Source organism: Notamacropus eugenii, chromosome 5 (genome assembly GCF_028372415.1).
Source record: "Notamacropus eugenii isolate mMacEug1 chromosome 5, mMacEug1.pri_v2, whole genome shotgun sequence".
Classification (NCBI taxonomy): Eukaryota; Metazoa; Chordata; class Mammalia; order Diprotodontia; family Macropodidae; genus Notamacropus; species Notamacropus eugenii.
The window spans coordinates 442,302,636-442,324,056 of NC_092876.1; the positions used below are offsets into that span (position 1 = coordinate 442,302,636).

Sequence of the window (21,421 nt, forward strand, 5' to 3'; positions counted from 1 at the left end):
CTTTGGCTCTTAAGCATCCATTCTCCTGTACCTCTTATAATCAGACTTACGACTCTGCTATTTTTCTTCTATAACTTGGTCATTCAAAAGTAGACAATGATCCCCTAATAAAAACAGTCAAATGACCTTTTTTTCAATCCCTTTCCTCATTGGAAAGACCTCCAACTTAATCTCTTAAATTCTAGGGCCACCTCTTCCAGGAAGCTTTCCTGCTTCTCCCAATCAATATTAAGCATATCACCTGCCTCAGATCTCTAATATTATTTTGTACTATTCTTATTCATTATGTATTATTTTGGACCATATTTATTTATTGGTCTTAGCCCCCACCAGACTTTAAGATTAAAAAATGTACCTCATGGCCTTGAATGTTTGACAGTGATTTATGTAACTTCAGAATTTATTCACTGAAATAATCTGCATGAGTATTTCAATCATAGTTTATGTCAATACTATTATTAAGACTCTCTTTACAGTTTCATGGACTCCTTGTATTACATGATAGATAGATGGAAATATCTAGTATGTGGCAGAAACCATGAATTTCCCTGGAAATATGTAAAAAATATAAATTCTTGCTCTCAAGAAGTTTACATTGTAATAAGGAAAACAAAACATACAGTGGAGTTGGAGAAAGGGGGAGTGAAAGGAAGAGAGGGAGAAGGAAGGCAAGGTCCCCTGCCATGGTAATATAGCTTCCTAACAATGTGTTCATACTAAATTTCATCACCTTGATACACTTCTAAAATTCTGAACTATAAAAGTCTCCTCTTTGATCCCAGCCTTTCCTTTTTTGCCTTTTTCCTATTCCTTGTTCCTATCATATCTGATTTTTTTAACCTTCATTTTGCCCTTCAGTCCCCCAGTCCCTAATCTGTCAATCATGTTCTGGCTTTAGTTATCTTTTACCCAATAGTGACTGTATGGTCAATATCCATTTCCTAGGATATTTCACATAATGACTTTTCCAGACTTTGAAGATAGAAGGGAAAGACAAAGGAGGAAAAATGTGAAAAATGACCAACCTGATGGTTTCTGTAAGAATGACAACACAACTTGCAAATCCCAAAATGAAGTCAGGCTGATGGCGAATGTTAAGCATTACCAAAAGTTTGGTTTGTTATCATTATTGTTGCTTTGGCTTTGTTAGAGGAAAAATAAGGGGACCAAGCAAATAACAAAACCAGTGTTTTAATTAAATGAGAATAATCTTTGGGCTGGAAAGAATGCTTGAAAAAAACTGGTTACTAGATACTTGAAACAACTTAAATACAGAATTACATTTGTACTGTTTTTGATGAACTAATTGAAAAAAACTGACTGGTATTAATATTGACTGTCAGTGATTTCAGAAATATCAAGGAGAATGCAAAAAAATGCCTCAGGATGGGAGAAGGGGAAATGTCCTGATTTTCAAAAAAATGAAAGAGATAGTAATGATAACTAATATTTATGTAATATTTTCAATGATTGCAAACACTAAAACTTTGAAAAGGTACTATTTTATTGTCCTCATTTTTATAGATGAGGAAACTGAGGCAAAAAAGAGATGAAGTGACTTAGCCAGTATCATAAAGCTATTGTTTCTTTAGGGAGATTAGAACTCAGGTCTTCCTAGCTCTCAGTCCATCGTACCATGCACCAAGTAATCAACTACCAAGGAAAATGAGTATCATTTCACCTTGAGTGCTGTCAATATTTTGGTGGGGAATACAGACCATCTCTTCAAGTATTTGCAGGATTGGAAAGCGGAAGAAAGTTTAGATTGTCAATATTGGTCCTAGAAAACAGATAGATGGAAGTTGTACAGAAAAAGATTTAGCTTTAATATACGGAAAATTTTTTTTTTAATGATTCAGAAATTAAGTTAACTCTCTCAGGTGTTTTCCAATTCATTTGAGGCTGACAAGCAAAAGTAAGCCAAATTACTTGCTTTGTGTATGTGAAGGTCATATTAGATGTCCACTGAAGTTCTTTCTAATTACGATATTCTGTGATTCTCCCTCCAATCTTTTGACTTTCTCTTTCCCCCTTGATATCAGCAGATGACCTTGTGTCCTATTCTAACTTGCCATCCCCCGTGAAATGTCTGTATACCTTCTTCTACTTTTCTTACTGTCTTTATCCATTTCTCTATACTGTTTTTTTAGACTGATAGGATTTGGTGATCCCTTTCCTAGTTATAGCTAACCCTTTCCTCAGTGCACTCAATTCTATCCTCCCCTGTCTCCTCTATGACTTTTCTCCATCAATCATGCTTTCTCTCCCAGGCATTTTCAATCTCTTCTTTTCTCCTGGTTCCTTCCCCTCAGTTTAGACAAGCCAAGTCTCCCTTATTGTTAAATATCCTGTTTTGATCCTCTCATTATTTCAATTTATCATCCTATTATCTCTCTTCCCTGGTACTGTCAAACTCCTAGAAAGTGTGTTCTGTAATCACTACCTGCACTTCCTCTTGATCTGTTTCTTCCTTAACAACTTAATGTCTGGATTCCATCCTTAACTCTCCGCAAAAACAATTTTCTCAAAACTCATTATCTTTTTTAAAAAACACTTTATATAAAGTTTTAAGTTCCAAATTCCATCCCTTTCTCCCTCCCTCCCCCTTGCCTGAGATGGTAAGCAATCAGGTATAGGTTATACATGTGCGATTATACAAAACATTTCCGTATTATTCCATTAATCATCTTTTTATAGCCTTTATTTTTGTCCCATATTCCTGCTTTCTTCAGTGTTTGACACAGCAGGCCACTCCTTCTTATTGATACCTTCTCATCTGCCTTCTATAACATTATATTTTCATGATCCTTCTACTCTGTTTCCTTGTCTTGTTTCTCATCTCAGTCATCTTTTATTGTGGATGCTTTCTAGTTTCACAGGAGATATAGAGCTCTGGACAAAGTATTAGGAAGATCTGAATTAAAATTTGGTGTCAGACACTTACTAGCTGTATGACCTTGAGCAAGTCACTTAACTGCATTTTTCCAAAGTTACCTCAATTACAAAGTAAGTCTCACAGTAATACCTACCTCTCAGGGTTGTTGTGAGGACAAAATGAGTTCATATTTATAAAGCACTTGGTAAACCTTACAGCTCTCTCTCGAATGTATTTATTAATGAATGAATATTTAATGAAATAGTTTAATGAATGACCTAATTTAATGAATGACCAAAATCTCTTTCTACAATTTTCTCCCTCCATTCTCTAATATCAAATTTATAACTGTTTAAGGAATAATAATAATATCTAGGTTCCATATTTGCATCTCATTTGTAACATGTTTACAAATTAACTCACCGTCTTCCTCCATTCTCCCTAACTTCTCTCTTTCTGTTGTGAATTCCACCATTTTCTCCAGTCCCCTAAATTCATTCAACCTCTACAGTATTTCTATTGGTGGTCCCCTCCTCTCAACTGCCTCATCAGCCAAATGTGTTCCAGTCTTTATCTCTTTTTGCCTTGAATATCATAATAAAACCCTTATCAGTCTTCCTGCCTCCATCTAATCACTCCCATCATTAAGTAGACATACATAATTATTTATGCCTTTTTACTATGGAATAGTTGTTGTCCAAGAGTACCAAAATGGCATCACCATGATAAGGTGAAGTTTCAGTGTGCCTGACTGTGACTGATCCACCAATACGAGCTCAGAATGCTCCACTGCAGGTTGGACACAGATAGTTAGTATGAATATTTGGGGTGGGTATCCCAAATTTGTGCATCCCACCTTTATTTTGTGCTGTCTCAATTCTGCTTTGTTCATAGAGCACAGCACCCTTTCTGATGTGGACACTCCATGCTGAGTGGTCCTGTGCCAGTGTCTCCCATATCACACAGTCAAATTCAAAGTTCTTGAGAGAGACCTTGAGAGTGTCCTTGTATCTCTTCTTCTGACCGCCATGTGATCACATGCCCCATGCGAGTTCTCCATAAAATAGGGTCTTTTTTTTTTGGCAAACATAGTCTTTTTGCCTTTTTACTATGTAATAATAATTGGGGGAAGCAAGGATTTGTCTCCCTCAGATTTAAACCTCCTTTAGACTGAATTTCTCCTTTGAACTCAGATCATTTTCCCTTGAATTATGAATATTTGTGTATAGTCTTTTCCCCCCATTAGACTGAGTGTTCCTCGAGAGTAAGTCTTTTTTACATCCATGTTGTATCCCCAATTCCACTCATAATTTCTTCCATTTTCTTCTAGGTGGTTAATAATGAATGGATTCATATTTTCTCTTCATTTGTAGCCACTACATCTGACATAAATCAAAGAAAATCTAAACTTCCCCTGCTGACTTTATTAATAGGAATTTTGTTCCAAGAGAATCTATGAATTAAGCTGAACCTCTGCCCTATATCTTTAGCCACTGTCATTATAGCATGGTCTTTACAGCATACCCAGTGCTGCTAATGCTTGTTCAGTACATGAAGATAGCCACAGTTATTGTGATAGCCTCTCAATAAACTGTGAAGGTCTCTGTTTTGCTCAAATAGGAGGGTGCAGTTTTCCATATGCATTACTGGGAATATTTTCACTTCTTTTCATTAGATACCAAGAGAAAAATTGCCTAGCATACATTAAGAAATGAAAATGATTGGAGAGTTTGTTCCCAGTTCATCCCTAGTAACAGAGAGTTCAAATAAAATAGTCTTCTCTGGGATTGTTTGATTTTTTAAAATGCAAACAATAAGTTTAATTATATTTACCAATTCCACTGGGTTATTGTGAGGAGAAAATATAATGAACATTAAATTGCTGTTACTGATATTATCCCTTGGACTGCCTGACCTCTGTGGTCCTTTTTTACCTCTAGAATCTATGATTAAGTAAAGGCAGATCTGTTCAAATCAGTGGGGCAAAAACTAGGAAAGGTAAGGACATTTGTTCAACATATATATTCTGTTTTTCTTTGCCTTGGGTTTTATTTCCAGAACTAGAATCACCATTTAAAAAATACCCGATTGTCATTCTTAATTTCTCCCCAAGGTGATCACCTGACTTTTCCTAGCCTTACTCAACAATGTTCCACAAAATTCTTCACTCGAGAAATATTTCCCCTATTGTAAGTTCTTACCCCCTCCACATTATTTGGTTATACTTAGGACTTAAAATTTGGGGAAGATTTCAAGGCCAGCCATGTCATCATTATCATCTAGGCTGCATTCTCAAATTCTGAATAGTCTACAACTAGGAGCCTTCATTTCTTTTCCCCATGTACATACACTCTTATATTCTTTTCAGCTTTTTTCATTTTGTCTTTCTCCACTAGAATGTAAGTTCATTGAAAGGTAAGATTTTTCCTTCTTTCAGCCTATATTTGCATTCCCAGAGTTTAGCACATTACCTGGCACCTAGTAAGCACTTGATAAATTCCTGTTGAGTTGACTTGACTTGTCTTTGTGATAACTGATTGATCCAAATAATCCCTTAAAGCAAAATAATAATGCTGTGAAACATCAAGTTAATGACCTACAATAAGAACCTTTATTTTCGAATGTCTCATTCTTATTGTTTTGCTGCCTGTAACACAAAATTAATTTAGGAAAATGCGTTATGGATTCTTTTGGGATCTGAGTTATCTAAAGCAAATGCATATATTCCAGGCTGTATGAACCTGGCATCACAATATAAGCGTTATCACTAAGATCACATTTTTCATCTATCAGCAAGACATGATCAACATATTTGTTTTCTCTTTCTCCTGCACATAGAATTCTATACACAGAACTGGTCATTATTGTAATTAGAATATGCAAAGAACTTGCTGCGTTGTTGCCTGTTATTTAAATATGTACTAAAGAAGTTTAATTATTCAAATTATTCTGTGATCTCATCAGTGTGTATTCCCTCCAATGAATTAGAACTCAATCTATTCATGCCTGACCATCAATCAGTAAAAATTGATTAAGTGCCTACTGAGCGCTCTTTTTGCTTTCTCTTGAAATCACAAGAGTATGAGGGGAGCACATGTACTATAATCCCCTCATTCTCCCTACACAACTAGTTCCTCTTTCTTAATCATCTGTTTCTTTAGTTATAACCTTTCCTTCTTTCTAGTATACATATATACACACACATGCACACACACACGTGTGTGTATTTATGTTGAATCCTTAAATCTACTATTAATTTCTCAATAATTTTATTCTTCAGACATCATAATTTTATCTTGACAACATAAGAAATCAGTAACAGATTGAAACATTGAGTTTTTGTGTGTGTATATCCCTTAGAGTACAGCATAATTGCCTACTTATTTTCTTCATCTGTACTCTAACACTTTGTGCCATTTCCAAAGGGCTGGACAACTAATTTCCCACATAATAGTAGAGAGACCATGCCTTCTATCATAAAGGCCTTTGGAGTGCCTATTTATGTATTCTTCTGGGATGTTTCAGCTTTGCTTGTGTCCTATAAAAATTACTAATCCCAGCAAAGTACCCTGTCTTTTAAATAAACAGTGAAATCTGTGGCATGACCTTTATGCAACAAGAAAGAGGTAGTGTTAAATCATCATTGTGCCCTTTACCTCCTATTGGAAGGGTTTATTGATCCCCTCATGCTTTCAGGTTAAAAGAACTGCAAAAATCTGAAGAGAAAGAGAATGGAAAAAAAAATCAGAGCTATGATGAGTTTTTTTTTTCCGTTCCCTCTTTTTCCCTTTTATTTTCACCTCATTTCCCTTTACCTATCTATTTATTCTAGTCAACATATTTGTGACTCAACATGTATAATTCTCTGCTCCTCTATTTCTGTGTTTGATACTAAGAGCTGTTTAGAAGGCTCACTTAGAGCCTTTGATAGTGTTTACTCCATGTTTAAGACAAATGAACAAGAGACAAGATCAGTTCTGGGAGAGGGAAATGAAAGCAGCTTTTTTTGGTCCTATTTAGGCAGTTGTAAATTTGTTACAAACATGTTAGCCACTGGTGGGATTTAAGGATATGATTGACAAGGTCAGTTTGACAGAAGGTTTTTTCCCCCCATCTTTACTAAAGTATTTTTGTAGGAGATTATACCAAAAGCTGGAGGAGACACACACAGAATATTGCCATTTCAAGATGCAAAATGACCTTAACTATGAAGGGAATCAGGGAGGTTTAAAGGATGACCTGAGAAGAGGAACAAGGTGAGATTTAATTTTAAAAAAATAGAAAGAGGAAAAATATGGAAGACTTGAAGATTAATTTAAAATATCTTGCAAAAGGGATAAAATTCCTAAATTTTATACTGGTTCCACTCATATCTTCTTGTATGGATAGTTAACAAGTGCAGAATATTGTATTCTCTGATGTCAAGAGAAGACTTTTAAGATGATTTCTCCGATCTCTGTCGTACTCACTGACTTGCCTTGATTTATTTCAAGCCATTGGTCAATACGATTTTTCATAACTTTTTGAACTGAAAGTTTGGCAGGCAAATGGGTAAATAATATTCCTTGGGGTACAGAAGAGGAAATAGCTGAATTCTAACCCAGATTAGAACTAGAACTAGATTAACAATAAGGTGGCACAGTGAATACAGTCCTGGGTCTGAAGTCAGGAAGACTCATCTGCCTGACTTTAAATCTGGTCTCAGATGCTTGCTAGCTGTGGGATGCTGGACAAGTCACCTCATCCTGTTTGCTGCAACAATTCCTCATTTATAAAATGAGCTGGAGAGGGAAATGGTTAACTGCTCAATTATCTTTTCTAAGAAAATCCTAAAAGAGTTCAAGAGTCAAACACAACTGAAATGACTAAAACAGCAACAGTCCAGATGACTTGATCTCCCTACTAGATTTTAGAATTTTTGCTGTCCAGATTTTCTCCCTCGATTCCAGATCTGTTACCTACTAACTGTTCTTATCGTCACAGGGAACACAGAATTTGGAGCTATATAAATCTAGTGTCATCAATTTAGTTAGAAAGGCTATTAAAGGTCATTGAGTCCCATTCTATTATTTCTGATGGATAAGGAAACTCAGGCACAGAAATAGTAAAGTGACTTGTTTAAGGTCACATAACTAATAAATAAACTTTTTAATTTAATAGATGATGGAACTATGGCCCCAAAATATTTAAACAACTGAATGAATACTGCTAAGATTTCTCATGGTGTTTTATTCAGCATCCATTAAACCACACGGTTTTGTTTCGGGTACGTCTGTTGTGGCGATGTCTTGCCTGCTTTCCTGGTATCTTTTACCTATCCCATACTGCCAGCTTGACCTCAGGTCAGTCTTCCAGGCCCAGATACTCCCCATTTGCAACCAAACTTGCCTTTCAAACTCAAGTGGTTCATATTGCTGAGATAATGTATAATTTCAGTTGTCTAATTTTTCATTAAAACAGCATTTTTGTATTTCAGCCTAGAATCTTTTTTCTCCAAACATGTCATCATATGAATTTTCCCTGTCAGTCTAAAGATCCATATTTCTCTGCCCCAATACTAACTCTATTTTTTTAAAACAAAGAAAAATGTGATTTTCCATTGAGCATCTTTAGTTCATTTGAGAAGGAAGGCTTGATTAATACTCCCCGAATGTTGTGTTTCTCTAGGTTCAAGATGAGATTCCCTGGTAGTATTATTAGAAAAATCATTTATATTTTAGTCTCTGCTGAAGAGCAGCCTTCCGTTGAAATCTCATGCAATTGGCAGTTTATTTTATAAGATTTAGGTACAGAAATTGTGTTATTAAACTGTCTTGTCAGAAATATTACCATGTTGGATTGAGTTTTCTTTACCTTCTTCCCATTTTCTGATTTTGCTCAATTACGTTTCATTTTAATCACAAAACATTTTAAGAGCATTTTAATGATATCAGAAGAGATATAAAACAGAAGAGAGGGTTTGTTTTTCTTGCCTCTGAAATAAGAAAAAGGCACTAAGTGAGTGTATTTTTTCTTGGATTAGGTCAGAGAAGTATCTGACTTTTTGGAAGATTGAGCTTTTGAGGGAGAAAAGAACGTCTTATTTCCTAACTGATGATCTAGTCAGGCAGTCTGAAAGATCCACAGGGATATTGCTTGGACTCCTGCTAAAGAAGAATATCTTGGATGATAATAAAGAGGCTGCTGAGCCAAATTCTACCTAAAAGAGATCCCTGGGATGCAGGGGGAACAATATCCTGACAAATGACAAAGGATAGTTTATAGAAAGGACCGTGATGTCAGAAGTGGACCTTAAGGGAAGGTGCAGTTTTTATCAGAGGCTAGAAATAACTCTTCCGCTTTTGTGCTTCAATTGAATTAAGATGAATTGCTTTAATATAGGTATGATAACATGTTATTGCTCAGTGGGGCATCGGCTTACCAACCTTCCCCATGAGATCTGGAAAATGCCCCATAAAATGACACCTGGAAAAATCACATATAATGAATGTTCCATAGTATGTTTCAGTCAACAATCACTTATTAACCACTTAGTATGTGTCAGGAACTGCCCTATGTGCTGGAATACAAAGAAGGTAAAAGCAATCCCTGCTCTCAAAAAGCTCTCAGAAGAATAGGGGAGACAGCTTGTAAAGACAGGAAATATAGAGGATAAATTGGAGATGATCAGCAAAGACCCTGGCATTAAGGGAGATTGGAAAAGACTTCTTTAGAAGGTGGAGGTTAATTGGGACTTGAAGGAAACCAGGGAAGGCGGGAGCTGGAGATGAAGAAGGAGAGAATCCAAGGCATAGGGAATAGACTTAAGGTGGGAAAAAGGAGAATCTTCTTGGGAGAACAGCAATGTTGTTAATATCCATGATTCCCAGAGTAAGGTAAGTAAAGTAAGACAATTGGAAAGGTAGAATGAGGACTAGCTACAAATGTTTTGAATACCAAAGAGAGTATTTTATATTTTATTCCACTGGTGCTAGGGAGTCACATGTGTGCGTGTATATGCGTGTGTGTGCATGTGTGTGTGCATATCAAAACATTACTAAATGTAGTTGAGAATGATAGACTTGCCCTGAGGATTGTCAGAGGATGAGAGGCTGAATCAAAATAAGAAAAAAACAAGGAAAGTTAAAATTCCTCCATTGCTAAAAATTATCTTTTAAGAATGATTTTCAATGTTTTTCTCCATCTCTAATGTGGAAAAATCCATCATTTTTGGTGCCCTTGAGTCACTGATGTCATCATCTAGGGAGATTCATGTTTCAAATTAGTCATTCATTTATTCGTTATGAAATTAATATTATCCTCTCTGAACTCATGGGAGAAGTCTTATACATTTTTTCTTATTATTTGATCCTTGAACATTAACTTCTAGGTGATTTTTGACAGACTAAAGATCTGGTTCTCTAGTAAATTTAAATTTTCTTTGTGATTTTATATTTGAGCAGTTGTTTTTTGTTATTTTAGTGCATATATATGTATATATACATATATACTTATGCTAGTAGTTGCTTCCTAGTAAAAACTGATGAATACTGAAAACTTGTCAAAAGTCATACACACATTAGTAAAATATATATTTTGATGTAGAGACTAAAACCATGTGTATATCAAAATATTTTGGAGATACCTGGTTTCCCAGAGCAAAGGCCCAGCAAGCAGGCTGTGTTCTGAGTCTGGCATAACTATAATCCTTTGCATTCGGGATGATATCACCCTCTGGCAAAGTATATTGCTTGGACCAGCACCAAGTGTTCACTGAGGGATTTAGCTCCCCCTATTTCCCAGGGTCATCCATCACATATTCACAGTTCCAGTTCGTTTTCAGTGTCAGATACTGCATTCTTGTTTTTGTCACAGAACTCTGGTTTTGTGTGCCACAGGGTGGGCATGACTGGCAAGAGCTGAGACAATATTATTCCCATAGGGACTGTGGGAACAGTAATGGAAGAGCCAAAAATGATTTTGTCATGGTCCAGCCCAGGATGTATATAAGACCTGTCTTTGGTCCAGCGTACTAAGCCCTCTTTCTTAGGAGGGGGGACCTTTGTGTTAATATCTCATCTTCCTCACTTTGAAGTTAATTAAATTTATGTTATGTCCCTAGTCTGCTCTGATTGTTTGGTTCTGGCAACTCACAGGTTGGAGGCCAGTCCTGGGCTGGTTAATAATGTATAAAATAAAGAAACCCATTGTTCAACAAGTTTAGACTATTCCAAGCTTATTCTAGTTGGGCAAATAAAAAGATGCTGTTAAATTTGGCCTAAAGTTATTGAGATGTATATATCTCTTCTTTTAACAACAATAACAATAAAAATAATATTAGCTAAAATTTATATAATGCGTACTGTATGCTGGGTACTTTAAAATTATTATCTCATTTGATCCACACAACAACTCTGGGACGTAGGTGCTATTATTATTTCCACGTTAGAAATGAGGAAACTGAAGCAACAAGAGGTTGAGACCTGTCACAGGTCACACAGCTAATAAATTTCTCAGATTGGATTTGAACTCATATCTTCCTGATTCCAGTCCTACGTCCTTAGACACTCCACTGCCTAGTTACCTCATGCTTAGTTTGACTCTTGTTAAAGATAGATTATGCATCAAGAGATGTGTAACTTGATGAGTTTTCACTTCTACCACTGTAATGGGAGTTAAAAATCTTCCTTGCCCATTAATAGGCATCGGGTGGGGCTATTGAGGGAAGTTTGATTAGGGAGGCTTGTTTTCTATGAAGGTCCACATCTTTTGTTAATTGGTAATGAGGGGCTGGGTCATGAAGAGTCATGCCCTCTGACTCTGAAAAGAGTGTATATACTCTGAGGTGAGGTTTTGCTTTGGGGCTTAAATCATTGGAAGAGTGTTTGTGTGATTAGGCCAGAAGAGACTCTGGGAAGCTGTTAAGGAGCCCTCCAGCTTTGAAAACTGAGATATGGTGCTTCTCTTTCTGGTAATGATGTATGCATTGTCTATGGTCAGACAATTGGAAGCCCTTTCTGTTGGTCTCTGTTTGTAATTTCTGCTTGTAACTTGTTTGTATTTTCTCTGAAGTTCAGAGTGCTGACTTTTACTCCTGAATTAAATGAATGATTTATATGCATGATTAAAGTAAGATTATTTACCCCTTTTAAGGTTTCTTCCCTTAGAAAAGCAGAGCTACGAACCTGTGCCGCCAGCCCTCCTTTGTGAGCTGGAGTCCTTGCTGTTACAGCCACATAAACATCCTTTGGTTCTAATATACCTACACTCTCTTTTTATTGACCCTGTTAAAACAGATTGCTTCAACAGGTCTACCTGCCCCTGTGAATCCTTTCAGCAAGCAAAAATCCATAGTTAGTTGAATTTTAGTGACATGACGATGCATTCGTTGCCTGTTGTACAGTTCACTTTTAGCTGACAACATTTTTGGGTTAGGGGTATGCAGACTTGTTTGTTGTTGCTTGATTTTGTGACTTTATTGGTATTGGGAATTTGATCCAACCTTTACCAATGTAGATCAGCAACTATTCTGTAACTTATAGTCTAGTACAGTTGATTGGCCCCCTAAAAGTTTAAGCATCTTGCTCAAGCTAGTATAGCCATATATATATGTATATATATATGTATACACACATATATGTATATATGTGTATAAAACAGAAGTTGAGTCCAAGTCTTCTGATTATGAGACCAGTACTTTATCTACTCTGCCATCTTTATCAGAATTAAATAATATATGTGGCTCCACATATACATATATTTACTTTTACAGTATTTTGATATGTTATTTTACAATGTTCAAATATATTTTATTTTCAGTTTTTTCTTCCCCTCTCTTCCCCCCTTTTTCAGTGGGAACAGTATGGGTGACAATTTTTAGGGAGGGAAACTGCACTGCATCTAAGAAATGGCTATTTAAATAGCATGATTACAAAGGTAATTTACCCTCTTTGTACTACAGATATTGAGAAACTATTCAAAAGAGAAGATTAAATTATACAAGTTTTTTCTCACTTAGAAACTTTGTCTCTAGTGGTATCTTTTGTTAGAGAGTATTTCTATAAAAGTTGCATATTTTAAAAGAAATTTCTTCTATTGAAAGATATTATTCAAATAATAGTCCAGATGAGAAAATTCAGTTGTAAACTGCTTATGGGAAGGAACTCTGTTATGTCTTTCTTATGCAAAGCAGATAGGAATGTGCCTTATGTCTTCTTGTAAATGTTAAGTAAGTTCTTAATATGCCTCCTGTTTTTAGAAGTATTATAGAAAGAATTCAGGGCTTGGAGTCAGGAGAGTCCTAGACTTGAAAAGTCCCTCTGGCACTTGTCGGTTACATGCAAATGGGCAAATCCCTGAAGCCCTACGAGCCTCAATTTCATCAATGTAAAATGTGGATTATAATTACACTGATTCTTAACTAATACAATTATTGTGAAGTTCAAGTGAAACTATATAGGCAAATGAGCAATAAACTTTTGGACACTGTAAAATATAAATTATTATTATTACTGCATACTTCATTTTCCTCCAAGACATATTGTTCCTCATACAGCTAGATAAAAAAGGAGTGGAAAAAACATACTTGGTAAGGCTCCAAGAGACCTGTTTTAAAGGTCAGTTCTCCCTAGTTATCTGAGCTTTGTAAAGTCACTTCAGCTCTCTGTGCCTCAGTTTTCCCCATGGTATAGTGAAGGGATCACACTGGCTGACCTCTGAAGTATGAATCCATTTTTTGATTATTTAAAGGGACATTGAGAAATTGTGGTGGAGTTCAATTAAGAAGGTAAAGTTTCTGAAAATGCATGAAATAAGAAACATATGTGTCTTGTAATTCAATTAATCAGGCTATTTTTCTCCCTAGTTTGGGAAGAAACACATTGAAGACCTTTTCAGCGATCTTCAGGATGGAAGAAGACTCTTGGACCTTCTTGAAGGTCTTACAGGTCAAAAACTGGTATGTATTTTTTTTTGAGAAGTCACTTATAAACTTTATTAGAATTTCACACTGTCATAATGTTACATGATTCTATAACTAATGGCAAATTGTGTTATTTTTATGACTCTTGGTTTGTGTGACACAATATCTGTTACCATGTGGACAATTATCCTGTTTTATTTTAATGTTTATCATGGCCATTATCTTAAATATACTGAATTATACATACACAAGTTACTGATGACAGCTATATTTTTAAGAGTTCAGAATTACCAATAAAAGCAATCTTTTACATCTCCACTCTTCCTGAAGCATTCTCATTGAATAATTGATCATATGCTGTAACCATTGTAGCTAATCTGTAGCCAACTTTTAATTGAGTAAGGAATAATAATAGTTACTCCAGTGGTTCAAATACCCAAGAATCTGTGTTTTTCAGGGGGAGAGAAAGGTATAGGTATCCCTTGGGCTGATAGACTTCCCCTTCTATGTTTTAGTAACTGGTCCTTAGGAATGGCTAGGACTGAAAAGTCATACTCATGCATCCAACCTGGCAATAATCCATTTCGAACTTAACGAATGACATAAACATTTATTTAGTGCCCACTAAGTGCAAGTTACTCTGCTAAAGATACAAAGATAAAAACCAAAAAAGTTCTTGCTTTCAAGAAACTCATACTGCTCCATACTCAAAGGCAGCTTGGTGTTAGGCTGGCATAATCTGAGATCTCAAGGTCACCTCAGCACCATGATATGAACCAAGCAAGAATTCTGGTAAGAGATAGAGTAAAAATACATCAGATGTGTGGTGAATTCCTTTAGAAGAGCTCAAAGTGTTTTCACAACTATTATCTCCTCTGTTCACACATATATTGCTTCCTGAGAAGTAAAAAATAATAGGTCTTGTTATGTCTTGATTTTTTTTTGTATTAGACTTGTGATTTCAGTGACTTAAGAAACTCCAGAAGAAGAAACTGTCTTCTGTTGCAAATGATTGCCTGATCTGTGTAATGTATAGTTTTAGAGGTTGTTCTACCTTATATAAAGATATGGAAAGTTCAAGGACATATAGTAAGGGAAACGGTATTAGATGTCAATTTCCATACTGGCAGCTGACTCATACCTGGATTGCTTTTTAAAATTAATTTATCTGCATTTAGCCTTACCTCTTCATTCCATCCTGTTTATCATCATCATCATCATCTTCAATACGCAGACAAATATTTAACTGGACCTGTGATTTCCCTGGTAAAAAGAATGCCTCGGGAGAAATGTCCTAGACCCATAGAGATAAAAATCCGTCCAGGCCACTCAGAAATTAAGTGAGTTGCCCAGAATCACAAAGCTAGTATGTTAGAGTTGGGATTGTTATATTGATAGTTCAATATATATTGCCTAAATCACTGTTTTAAGCATACTCCTCCCTCATTCAAAAGATAAAACTTCTATGTCTCTGTATCTCTTATAGGATAAAGTACTGACTCCAGCCTGGTATTAAATTATTGGATGACTGGATTTAGAGGGTCTGAGTTCAAGTCATAGATTTGATATTCATTCACTGTTTAACATGGGAGAAGTCACTTAATTTTTTTAAGCCTGTTTCCTTATCTACGAAATGGAGTAAATAATAATAATAATATTTATCTACCTTTTGAATGTTTTTTTCTGAAGATCAAATGACATGATAGAAAGTTTTTATAAGATGATTTATTATGAACATGATTATTATTTATATACTAATCCAGCATTTCATTCCACCACTCTCTCACACAATCCCTCTGTTTCACCAAGATTAATCATCTTATTGTTATCTGTGTCATGAATGAATGAAGGGAAAAAATAAAACAATAGTAGTCTCTTACTATGTGGAGATTGCTGTGCTAAGTAAGGGCTATAAAACTAAGACAGTCCATGCCCTCAGGAAATTCACATTGTAAGGAAAACAACACCTGTAGAAAGTTTTAGTTGAAAATCAGAAAGATCCTGTGGTCCTTTGGATTCAGTGGCAAATCAGATGGTAAACATTATTTAATATCATTTCCACTGGAAAATATTATATTTTTTTATCTTGAATGATTTGACAATGCCAAGGATTTTGGTGGCAAGAATTTAATTTTTGGGTCCTTGGTAGTTATAGTTCCATTACCTGAATGAACTACTGCCAACCTTGATTTCCATAGGTGTTTTTCCCAGAATGATGGTTGAAGGTACTGTGATGGAGGAATTTCTCTTTCTAAGGCTCTTGGATTCAGGATCCTAGATTGTCTGTATAAGGGGTCTGAAAGGGAGGTGTTAGTCAAGGTGATGGTTATGGTTGGTCTTGCTTGGCAAATGGTGATTCCTCTCTGTTCTTTAAACTGCCTTGCTGCTTCATCTGGTTTGGCTTGTCTACTCACTGGCAGTTGCTGGGGATGGGTGGCCCCTTCTCTTTAGCAGTTGTGTCTTTGGATAATGACTAATCTAAAAGAAGGACCTGACTGGGCAGTGCTACCACTCCCTGAACTCTTGTTTCTTGGATTGTTGGTGCCAGTTTGTCAGTAGTAGTTGCTGTTTTTGGTGAGGAAGATGGGTCTGCTCTCCTCAACTGTTTGTAGAAATATCTACATGAATAAATGAAGGCTTTATACTATTCTACCAAAATTACTCATGGCCCCAAAGATCTATACATAGATGTACAAGGTATAGATAATAGTGAAACAAATTTGGCTTCAATAGTAAATTGAAATCCAACCTTGGAGTTGAGAAGTTTTATTGATAAAGTTCCACTATTTAAAACAAACTGACTGTATAGTCCTGTATAAATCACCTAAGTCCCCAGGGACTAAGGGAACTTTTTATAAATCTATGTTGTCGTTACAGGGATGTGTGTGCATATGTACACACACACACACCTATGGATTTGTAGCTAGATAGATATAAGTATAGATATAGATGTAGTGGGGGGAAGTTTCCTAATCTGGAGTTCATTACACCCATTAAAATCACATATTCCAACATAGGGATTAGGCTAGAGTCTGAAGATGTGCATTGTGGGAGAGTGGGGAGAATGAAAATTAGATAGATGGAATACCAGACAAGGTTCCTCACCTGTGTCACTTAGATCCCAAAGAAGGTCTCAGAAGTCCAAAGGGCTCTGACCAGGAAAGAATACAATGACCAGGGCTTGTCTTGAATCCAATTGCGTCAGTACATGCCTGGTTGGGAACCAGTCCAAAGAGACTGCCACATGTCTAGTGTGCTGATCAGTGCTCCAGGAATCCTTAAAGAATACACAGCACCACTATCCAGTTACTAAATATACCAGAAAATAGAAACCAGTGATAAAGAACATCCTGTTTTTATTCCTTCCGGAAATACATAGAGGTTGGCTGACCCTGACACAGGAAGCAAAACTGGAAAAAGATGTGACAATTAAATCAAATATCTGGTTTAACAAAAAAGATTAAGGAAAAAAAGTAGAATTTAGACATAGTGGTTTGGTAATCAATGAGTGGAAAGAGACTCTGGAAGAGTATATTATTTTCTAAAGAAACAACATAGAAAAAAAGAGAGGGGTTGGAGAAAGTACCATTGTATATTAAGAATATTATATATTAAGGTGAAAATCCCTTCCTACTTCTATGTCTCTTACTATACTGTTATCTTGTTCCATTTTAGCTGAAACTCTCCATCATCTATATTTTCTTTCTTTCTATTTTAATTTATTAATTTATTTTTAATCATTCTTTTCTTTTTAAATTTTGAGTTCTAAATTCTCTCCCTCCATTTCATGCATTGAGAAAGTAAACAGCATGTTATCATTTATACCTGTGGGATCATGCAAAACATATTCACATATTAATCATGTTTTTAAAAAGAAAGAAAACTATAATTTATACTCCAGGTTCAGCATTTTTTTTATCATGAGTCTTTTGATACTGTCTTGGATCATTGTATTGATCAGCATACCCAGGTTTTTCATAATTGATCATCATTACAACATTGTTGTTACTGTATTAGTATTGATCTCTCATTTCTTCTCATTTCACTTTGCATTAGTTTCCTATAGGTCTTGTCATGGGTTTTGTTTGCTTGTTTTCTGAAACCACCCCCTCGTCATTTTCCAGGGCACAATAGTGCTTTATTACAATGATATCTCACAACTTATTCAACCATTCCCCAATTGATTGGCCTGCCCTCCATTCCCAGTGTTTTGTCACCACAAAAAGAAGAGCTATAAATATGTTTGTACCATAGGTTCTTTCCCTTTTTCTTTGATCTCTTTGTGATTTAGATCCCAAAGTAGTATTACTGGGTAAAAGGGTAAGCACAGTTTTATAACCCTTTGGGTAGTTCCAAATTTTTCTACAGATTGGTTGGACCAGTTCACTACTCCACTAACAATTCATTGGTGTACCTACTTTTCCCTTACCCACTCCAGCATTTGTCATTTCTGATAGGTGTAAAGTGGTAGCTCAACTTTGTTTTAATTTGTACTTTTCTAACCAGTAATGATTCAGAGCATTATTTTCATAGGACTATGGATAGCTTTGGTTTCTTCTTCTGGAAATTGTCCATTTATATTCTTTGACCATTTACCAGTTGGGGAATGGCTCTTATTTTTATGAATCTGAATCACTTCTCTACCCAGTATACATTTGAAAAATGAAGTCTTTATTAGAGAAGCTAATCATAATTTTTTTTTACTATTATTTCAATGTCTATAGTACCTATTAGCAAAAGGTGGTTTCCCTGATTAGTCCTTTTAATTAAATCTATTTTTTTCTTTTGCTTCTTTGCCGTGGAACTGGGACCATTTCACTTGTGACCTCCCTTCCCCCCCAGCTGTCAGATCTCCCTTAGAACTGTGAACCAGACTATCGCTGACCTCAGAGGTCTGGAAAGTGCTGCTGTGACAACTGTTGCTGCTTTCACATGTACAAGTTCTGGACATGTGTCACAACCTTATTCTGCAGAATTCCTAAGCCTTCTTAGGGCAGAAAAATGTCTCACCCTGACTCTTTGTTGGCTCTGCTGTTACAAAATTTGAACTGAAAAATTATTTTAAAATCATTTGGAAGGGAATGTTGAGAGACTTCAACTGGTTTTCCCTAACCCACCATCTTCATCACTCTCTCACTTCAAGACATAGATCAAGGGTCACATTATTTTCAAAATCTTTCCTGATCTCCTGGTTGTTAGTTGTTACTCACAAAACTGCCTTGTATTTGTTTCAGACTTATTCTAGATGAATGTGTGCATATGTAAATATCTATATTATATATATGTATACACATACCTACATATATGTAGATAGACAGATATATGTAAAGATATAGATATAGATGTAGTAGGGGGAATTTCCTAACTTGGAGTTCATTATACCAATTAAATTCACAGATTTCAATGGGTATGTGTGTATATGTCCATATATATATACATATAAATATGCAAAATTATGTTATAGCACATATAATATATTTAGGTATACATAAATAATACACACATGTGTATGTATATATGTATGTGTGTTTGTGTATATATGCATATATATTTATGTATATATGTATATATGTATATATGTATGAAATTTTCAGGTAGATTCTTCCTTTCTTCCCAGGGCCCAGCACGATGGCAGGCACATATTAGGTGCTTGATAAATCCATGTTCGTTGATTTTGAGCCTGAGTTGTACAAACAAACTGACATTGTGAGCAGAAATTGGGACTTTCGGTACTATGTTATATTGCCTTATTTAAGTAAGGAGGAAACCTCTTCTAAACTTTCCCTTAAACTCATGTGAATGAACTGACAATACAAGAGATATCCGCAAGTTTACATTGCATAAACTGATAGTCTTACATGGCTCATCATGGTCCTGACTCTAAATTAGTCATGGGAACCAAGAAGCTATCAAAATAACAATAACAGAAATAGCCTGATGGTATAATAACAATAATACTGTTATTAGTTTTGTTGTTACATGAAGCTTGGGACATTGAATGCCAAAAAAGGGGAGGCATAAATCAAATTAGATGCTCTGTATCCATGATTCTTAACAGTGGACATCTTCCTTTCTAAATTTCTTTTCCCATATTTACATCATTTTCCTAACATCATAAAACTGAAACTTGAAGGGTAAATTTTGTGAAGTGTCTTCATTACATGAAATAAATGCCTGTTTTCTGTGCTGGCCAATAAATATCTGCTTTTGCTTGCAGCCCAAAGAAAAAGGCTCCACAAGAGTTCACGCTCTGAACAATGTCAACAAGGCGCTGCAGGTCTTGCAGAAAAATAATGTAAGTAATCACCTTGACAGGGTTGGCGTGCGGGGTGGACCAGCATAGGGCATGTCCAGGGAGCTGGCTCAGGCATCTGATACAGGAGAGAGGACTCAAAGGCATGTGACAAATCACACCAGCCTTATATGTGCATGATGGGCTGCTTCAGGTGACTCGTTTTATTCAGAAAGTGATTCTTGTAAAGATGATGCTTTCTCTGAATATAACAAAGTATCTGTAGGCTTTTGTGGGGGGGAAACCTAATAAACAAAGCCTTTGGACAATTCTGAGGCTTTTGTTACATGTACTCACAATTTGGGGACTATATTTAAACTGCAGTATATTCAAATGCCTGGAATAATAAGCCTTGTAACAAGAGATATACTGAATAATTGTTTGTTGAATGGAATTGAATGCATTCATTATGCAGATTGGTGGGCAGATCAGCATGAGGATGTTTTAATTAAAACTGTTCATAAGAATGATCAAATATAACACATGAATTTCCATAGTTCCTTTTCTGGAGGGAAATTTCTATTCCGTTAAATATCATTATTTTGACCCAGAAGCAATAGAAAGCTAGCATTAGAGTCAGGAAGATCCGGTTTCAAATCCTGCATTTGACCCATGATAGCTTTGTGACCCTGGACAATTCACTTCATCTCCTGGTGCTCCAGGCAACTCTCTAAAGTTATGAGTTTAGTACCTGACAGTCCTAAATAATACATCTAGGCAAATTCATTTTAACAAAAATAATGAGAAAATGAATTCATGTAAAAAGTTGTTTTCTTTCTTTTTTCAATTCACAAAGATGAAAATGTGATTGTAGAGCTTAAAAAAATAAGAAACCATAACTTAAATATCGAAGCTAGATTTGAACACAAACTCTATTATCTATTCCGATGTTTTTTTCAAATTTAATTTTTCCCTTTCATAGCACTGGAATGAATATTTCCTTCACCTCATCCTCTCACCAGATTTCTAATTGACCAATTATAACTTTACCAGAAAATTTTAGTGACTACCTAATTGTATCATATCTCTTTCTAAAGGATAAATATAAACTATTATATTCATTTTAAAATAACAATAAATTGTTATTTATAATAACATATCTACTTTGTGACTTCATATTGGTTATATTTTGGGGGGGAGTGAGTCACTTGATGTATTGGTGTTCAGTCCATGTATTGGTTTATAATTTGAGGTGATCACTGAGATTCATATTTGGCTATAGGAAAAAATATTACAGCAGCATTAGTATTTGAAAGGGAAGGGTTTTTTCTACCATTTCCCATGACATGCATGAAATAAATACCAGTGCAGCACTGGGAATGAAGTACTAAATGTGGAGCTAGGCAAAGTCAAC

At 35.6% G+C, this 21,421-nt stretch overlaps 1 protein-coding gene across 9 annotated transcripts in view; it reads left to right on the forward strand.

Moving 5' to 3' along the window:
- Positions 1-21,421, forward strand: part of DMD (dystrophin) — a 2,329,373-nt gene that overhangs the window by 502,600 nt on the left and 1,805,352 nt on the right. For all 9 annotated transcript variants that reach the window (XR_011968542.1, XM_072616876.1, XM_072616880.1 and 6 more), the window contains exons 3-4: positions 13,719-13,811; positions 19,993-20,070. Coding sequence is in view for 8 of the 9 variants with exons in the window: in XM_072616876.1 (XP_072472977.1) it covers positions 13,719-13,811; positions 19,993-20,070 (171 nt within the window). In the remaining variant the exon portion in view is untranslated. The remainder of the gene's footprint in view (positions 1-13,718; positions 13,812-19,992; positions 20,071-21,421) is intronic.